General features: G+C 38.7%; 1 protein-coding gene across 2 annotated transcripts in view; it reads left to right on the forward strand.

Annotated features, from left to right (window-relative positions):
- HMG20B (high mobility group 20B) overlaps positions 1–3,300 on the forward strand; it is a 28,793-nt gene extending 25,493 nt beyond the window's left edge. For both annotated transcript variants that reach the window (XM_058163341.1, XM_058163343.1), the window contains exon 10: positions 264–3,300. In XM_058163341.1, coding sequence (XP_058019324.1) covers positions 264–276 — 13 coding nt within the window. In that variant the 3' untranslated portion in view covers positions 277–3,300. The remainder of the gene's footprint in view (positions 1–263) is intronic.
- The last annotated feature ends 4,267 nt before the right edge of the window (positions 3,301–7,567 follow it).

Raw genomic sequence — 7,567 nt, forward strand, 5'->3', positions numbered from 1 at the left:
ATTACTAGTTGTCCAGGGCCAGATGCAGTCCACGGGCCAAAGGTTGGGCATGGCAGCTCTAAAGCAAATTTAGTTTTAGTCACTGAAGTTCATCTGCTAGTTTGGTGTGCGAACTGAAAACAAACTAGCTGCCTGTTGGAACTAAAGTGAGGGTTGCATTGGATTTTAAGAGCCGTTTAGTGTTGTCATTTCCAAGGCATCAAATGTCTTGTCGTAAACAGACAACTGAGCATGTTGTGGGTAACTTGTCTTTCTCTCCTCAGTGAGCATTTGTAAGCAACTGGGACGCAACTTGAAAAATCTCTCAACTACAGTCTGCCAGGTTGATGGACCTACACTGCTGTTCGCTGCTCCTAACGCAGCTGCCTTTATGTAGCAGATCTTCTCCAGTGCCTCTTCTCTTCAAAGAGCCTTAAGTTGCCTTTTCTGCTCCTGAAATGCGTAGGAAAACCTCTTTTCTTTCTGAGCTTTGTCCTCTCTTGGCTCTTTCTGAAGTTGCTGGCAGGACAGTAGATGGTAGAATGATAGAAAACCAGTGAGACTTGTCCATGATTGCTGGGTTCTGGAACTCTGTTTTCTCCTCCAAAGTACAGATTTCCAAGCTGATTTTGTCACAGAAATGAGTATTGCAGTCACTGGGATATGTGGCTGACTATTGTGGCTACTAACAGGTCACACAGGAATATCAAAAGCAGACCCAGGGAGACCAAGATTTATATAGGCAGATATTGGAATGATTAGATGATGATCAATAAGGATTTTTGACTCCCAGTTAATTAACAATAGCAAGTACACGATGCCTCCTTTAACTCTAAATTATACTACTGAGGTTATGAAAGATGGAGTTGTGTGAGAGGCCTTTAAACTCAAATGCTGATCCTTGATCCTTAATTTTCAGCATTTCAATTGGTGGATACAGAAAAAGCAGAATAGATCCAAGTCTAAAAACTGCCCTTCCCTCTGATAAGAGATACAAATAAGCAGATAATTGAATTGAATTCATTCCACTTGTGTTTTTAAAATCAGAGCAAAACATGCTATTTCTTATAGTTTACATCATCATTTTAATTGTCCTATTGGAACGTTTTATTGACAGGTATTTTGGAATGCTTTTTGGAATTGAGAAATGCATTGCAAAATTTGAACAAGTACAAATCCAAGAGATAGTTATATTTTGATCCAGATGTCCATTGGCAGAACATTTATCTGATTAATTCTCACCAGAATGTGTTAATCATCTCTAATGAGTTGTTTCATTGACTGAATTCATATATGTTAAACCATGGCTTGCTTAATCATGGTTTGTTGAATAGCTGGGCTCACACAATTGTACATTTAAAAAAAGTTAAATCCTCCTGGTGACTCAAAATATGCTTTTTAAAAAGGGACCTGGACTGTTTTTTTTTTCCTTAAGAAGAAGAAGAAGAAAATGTTTCGCTTCTCATCCAAGAGAAGCTTTTGATCCCAAAACATTTTCTTCTTCCTCAGGGGAAAAAAACCAATCCAGTTGCCTTTGTAAAAGCACCTTTGAGACAACTATGATCTGGATGATTGAGAATCTCTACAGACATTTTCCTGGTGAGTTAGAGGGATGTGAGAATATTGGCAAAAGGTTGTGGTTGCATGGCAGACTTACCCATATTTACCCAACCATAGTTTATCCAATTTGCCCGACCTACTTAAACATACACTAACTGTACAGACTGGGTTCACACAACACACTAGGCTGAAACCTGGCTGGCTGCTTTGGGAGTCTGCACTAACAGTCCATGTGTCATTTCAAAGACCTACCTATCTCAAGAATGGGCAGCTTATGGCCTGCAGATCACAAGCACATTGATTTAAGTCCCTTTTCATCTTCTGGGGCAGTAAGGTGAAGATAGGAATGAATTCCTTTTGGGAGTCTTGAACTTCCACCCCGAGGCCAAAAAAAAAGAGTTTCAGCTCAGGAGACTGATTCTCAAATATCGCCATAAAGTTGATCTAGCTTAAAGCTGGTGCCATTTCTCCGAGCTAGATGGTCAGTGCACATATTATTTTAAATCATGCTGAGTAATCTATTTTATACTGGAGATGCCAAGAAAGTTTTATTAGTCTACAGCCGTGATGGCGAACCTATGGCACGGGTGCCACAGGTGGCACACGGAGCCATGTTGGTGGGCACGTGAGCATTGCCCTATCTCAGCTCCGGTGTGCATGTGCACGCTGGCCAGCTGATTTTCAGGAAACTCAGGAAACAGGCTGTTTCCGGCCTCCAGCGGGCCTCCGGGCGGTGGGGAAGGCCGTTTTTGCCCTCCCCAGGATCCTAGAAAGGCTTTGGAGCCTGGGGAGGGCGAAAAATGGATCTACCGGGCCCACTGTACCATTGCATGCCAAAAGCGGGGGCCATGTAAGGGGGTTGCACGCACATACATGGGCGCACCGGGTGCATTGAATTATGGGTGTGGGCACGCATGAGCGCAACCCCTCCATGCTCCCCCCGCTTTTGGCAAGCAACGGCAAAAAGGTTAGCCATCACTGATCTACAGTAAGTTTCAAGAAGTGGAACTTTTCATGGACTTGCTGCCTTAATATTTAAATACATATAATGTGACCTAAGATGCAATTAATATTTTTGCAGGGTGAATGCCCCCCCACCTCAGTGTGCATTTGTTGACATTTGCACTGTACACAATGAAAAGTCTTGCAGATGAGACACAGAAATCATTCCCTCAGGAATGTGGCATGAAGTTTTTGGATTATTTCTTTTTTAAAGAAAAAAGGTCACAGATCTTGTGTCTTAAATCGAAGATACATATATAGGGCTGGTAGAATCTCTGAAACCAAACTAGGAGTCTGAAGACAAATACTCACTTTGTATGCAAGGAATTTTCAAAGCCAGTTCCTTCTCCTTGAAAATAATGGGTACAAGATTTTCTGAAGAAAACTGCCTATGTAGATTAAGTCTGCTTCATCTAAAATAATGATAGTTGCTAGAAGCAATTTAACAATGTAAAACTTGAGTTGCCTTGGCATAAAATAATGGCTTTATTTATTACATAACATTGCACCTCTTCCTCATGACATAAATCCATGCTGATTATTATTGTGAATGAATTCTAACTTAGTTTTGTATTTTCTTAATGCATTAGGATGGGATTTTTTAACATAATATTTGCATTTAAAATTGTATTTTTAACCTTTTCCTCTCCCCCCCCTTGCAAAAAAAAAAAAAAGCAGTATGGGAAATAGTTATGCTGTCCTGATGAGGGCAAGTGTTCTTTTTTAAAAATAAATAAAACACATAAATGTACAAACTTACTTGACTAATCTTTTTATTGCAAATATTACTTGGGATGAAAATGAAGCAAATGCATGTGAATTATCTCTGAGAAAAATTTCTGAGTTATGAATGTGAGATGGGCAGCTATACAAATAAAAATCAGTTTTACTGTGCTAATTGTTTGAAAGGGTTTCTTAAAATACAATATTATATAGGTAGAATGGGATAGATTGTTGTATAAAATAAATTCTTATTAATCTAAGTCAGGGCTGTCAAATTCACAGACCACGCGCTAATCACTCCCGTGTCCAGTTTAGTGGAGGGGGGAAAGTTCTGATATGTCAAGTGACGCTGCTGTGATGTAACACCCCTGCTCTAAGTGAATCAAATTGCAAATTAGATTAATTATAAGAACAAGCCATCCGTTATAACTTAATGTATTCAGACAGATATTTATACTTGCCAATTCGCAGTAAAATTCAAATCCAGAATTAAAAACCAAGCTCACATAAAATTGCCACTTTACAAATAATCTCATCAGAAAATATTTCTTGCAATAAATATAACTTGATTCCTCCAGTTCCTTACTTCTCCACATATACATACGGTTGACATTCACTCTTATCTGCTCTGTGAATTAACCATTTAAACATATGCGATGGATAGAAAAGTGGAATATAAATAGGAAATATTCTGATTTGTTGGATGTTAGCCAAGTATGATGAATTGCAAGGTAGTCCCTAAATTAGAGATTCTAGTTTGCATCAAATAGCATACACATGCTTGGAGCAAAATGGAGCTTAAATTGTGCATACAGTATGCCATACTGATAAAAACATGATAAAAATGACTGGCTATCTCGTCATTAGCAGTAAATGCTGTAAGTGGCATATGTGCAAGATTTTTAGTAAAGTGTTAGTATTTATATTTTTTTTCCTTATAAGAACATTTTTCACAAATCTTTTTCTTTAGAGGCATTTTAGACTCGATTGGATTGCCCTTTTTTTCTCCAATTTTAACATGCTCTTTTTGCAATGTGTAGCGCCCAGTGTTGTCTAAGCCTTGTCTATAGAGCTTCTAGACCTTAGCTACAAAAATCCAGCAAGATGGCAGCAAAGAGAGAAACTGCCATCTTACAGTCATCTAGATTTCTGCAGCCCACATAAGACAGGCCTTCTGTGTGCAGGATTCCAAGTATGATGATTGTGGTCTATAAAGGCATAATGTGTAATGGTAGAGAATGACTTTGGGAGACAGGAAAGAAAGCCACACACAGGACAACCAGTAGATGTCCAGTCCACAGAAAGTGTGGGAAATGTTTAAGAAGGGATTTTTCCTAGATTCCTGCCTCCTATTCTCCCCATAACAACTATGCTGTAAGGTAGGTTGCACTGAGAGAATGACTGATCGAAAGTCACTCAGCTAGTTTTTGTGCCTAAAGCAGGACTAGAATTCCTGGTTTCTAGGCCAGCACCTTAACCACAAAACTGGTTCTCTTTATGTTGCTGAGAATGATCGCTATTTGCCACTTTCAAAACTTACATTTTCAACAAAGGAAGCGGCATTTGGAGGGGTTTTTTGCATTCCAAATCGCTTATAAATAAGTTGAAAGCACTGATTCCATGGAAATACCACTGTTCATAGCTCTACTAAATTGTCAAATACTTCCTATTGTCATTTGTTATCCCATGATTACAAAGTTTGCGCTGGATTCTAGATAGGCTTTTGCATCTACGTCTTATCAAATTATTTTTGGCCATTCTCAAAAGAATACTGAAACTAAGTGCAACTACATTTCCTGAAACTGAATTCTGCTCAAATCAGATTTGCTCTTTTACATATTTCCTGTGATAACTTGCATATAGATGATAGGAAAACTGGATGTAGGAAAGAGGCAAAAAGGAAATTACTGATTTTATTATTTCTATTTCTAACCACTGACCTCTACCAACTACTTTGGGCAAAACCTTAAAACAAAATACTAACATTATTTTTAAAACATTATCAAAGAATGGTTGTGGGTGGGTGGGGAAGAATAATCTTAATTCAGATGGTGAATTCACAGTGTCATAGTCCAGTGCCTGCTGAAACAGATATGAACCGGGGGGGGGGGGGATTCAAGTTCAAGGCCTTTATTGTCATTGTACATCATGTATACAACAAAATTGGTTTAGCCTCTACTGGTACAATCCATACAAGAATACAAGACAGCATGAATAATATAAAGAATCATCCTTATACAAGTAGTTAGGGAAAAAAACTAATCATGTTTCCATATGTACCTCATATTCTGTGCAACATGTATATTACTCTGATGTATGATCTTATATCATGGTATATACATATTACACACTACACTGGCACCAGTGAAATTCATATTAATCTGTTTGTGTGCTATATTGTGTTTAGGAGTCTGACAACCCATGGGTAGAACCTATTTTTAAACCTGTTTGTCCAGCTGGCTATACTTCTGTGTTCTACCCAATGGTAAAAGTGAAAAGAGACACTGGGCAGGGTGTGAATCATCCCTAAGTATCTTCCTTACTCCGCTGAAACAGCAAGACCTGGCAATGTCATCCAGTGGTGTTAGGAGACAACCAATGGTTTCTTGTGCCGAATTAATCATTCTGTTCCAAAGCACAGGAATAATGATGGAAAAGGCATGTCTCCTGAGTCCATTAAGACGAGTTACCTGAATTGCACCTGGAAGACCATTAGTATAGAGCTCACATAGCAGAAGTATTTCAGGGGCATATCAAAGCCATTTACTTTAACAATAGTTAACTGATCCCAGAACAATTATTAATCTAACCAAGTTATAATTTATCTAGATAACTTCTCAATTTCTTCTCTCCCCCTCTCCCCTCCCCCTCCCCCTCTTTCTCTTCTTCCCTCCTGGCATGTGGTTCACTTTCCAGTTCAAACTGAAACTGAAAAAACTGAAAACTGAAAAAAAAGGGCCTCTGGTGGCTCAACAGACTAATTAGTCTGTTATTAATACAGCTACTTGCAATTACTGCAAGTTTAAGTCCCACCAGGCCCAAGGTTGACTCAGCCTTCCATCCTTTATAAGGTAGGTAAAATGAGGACCCAGATTGTTGGGGGCAATAAAAGCTGACTTTGTATATAATATACAAATGGATGAAGACTATTGCTTAACACAATGTAAGCCGCCCTGATTCTTCGGAGAAGGGCGGGATATAAATTCAAATTAACCCACCCCCCCAAAAAAAAAACTAAGATGAAAAATATGCGATCAACGTCAACAAGAAGTTTTGCCTGTAGCCACTTCTAGTGGATTTATTGAGAAATAAATATTCTAGTGTTCAGTAGGATTTATTCCCAGATTAATGTTGCAATAGCTTGGTTGCAAAATAGTACAATGTATGTCCAAGAGAGTATACTAAAAAGAAATATGTAATAAGCAAATATGCCTACTTATACACAATTCAAATAAACATTCTTCTGTTGTTTACTCTGTCTCAACTCTTCCCTTCACTGTTATCTCCTTATGATTGATTGCTTTTGTACAATCAAGTACAGAACGTTTTCAATTCCTAGTGACATCAATAGATTTCCTCCATGATGGGCAGTCCCTAACCCATTGTTTTAGGCCTCCCAACAGTGCTCCCATCACCATTGTAACTAAGCCACTCCCCATTCTGCTGGTCATCCTCTTCACTTTTCTTTCCACTTTTTCCAACACTGCAGCCTTTTCCAGAGTGTGGGGTCTGTCCAAAGTAGAATATTTGAGCCTGGCCATTTCTGCCTCAAAATGAGATCTCTAGATTGATTTATTCAATGATCCATCAAATTGTTTCTTGGTTGCACACAGTATGTTCAGGGTCTCCTGCAACATTAATGATCAAAAGCATCATATTCTTTATATCCTGCATTTTAAAGTTCAACTTTCCCTTCTATAAAGCATCACAGGGAATACCATGGCTTGCACAATTCTGATCTTTGGTGGATATAAACACATCCAGCATCTTGTTACCTGGAATTTTAAGCCGATTATCCTTTTCAAGACCTTCATAGCTGTTCTACCCAGCCATGGCAGCATATTATACTGTATTACCGTAGTTATGTTCTTTATAGTAGTTATTGTTTTTAATCTTATCCTTTCTGTAGGGAACCACACTGCAAAGTTTGTAAATACCATCCTCTTATACAGGTCATGCCTTATTAATAAACTTGTCAATGGCTGAGCCTGCATCTATCCAGAGGCTCAACAGGCTGAGTCTGTCTGTTATTAACACAGCTGCTTGCAATTACTGCAAGTTCAAGTCCCACCAGGCCCAAGGT

This window comes from Ahaetulla prasina, chromosome 1 (assembly GCF_028640845.1).
Source record: "Ahaetulla prasina isolate Xishuangbanna chromosome 1, ASM2864084v1, whole genome shotgun sequence".
NCBI lineage: Eukaryota > Metazoa > Chordata > Lepidosauria > Squamata > Colubridae > Ahaetulla > Ahaetulla prasina.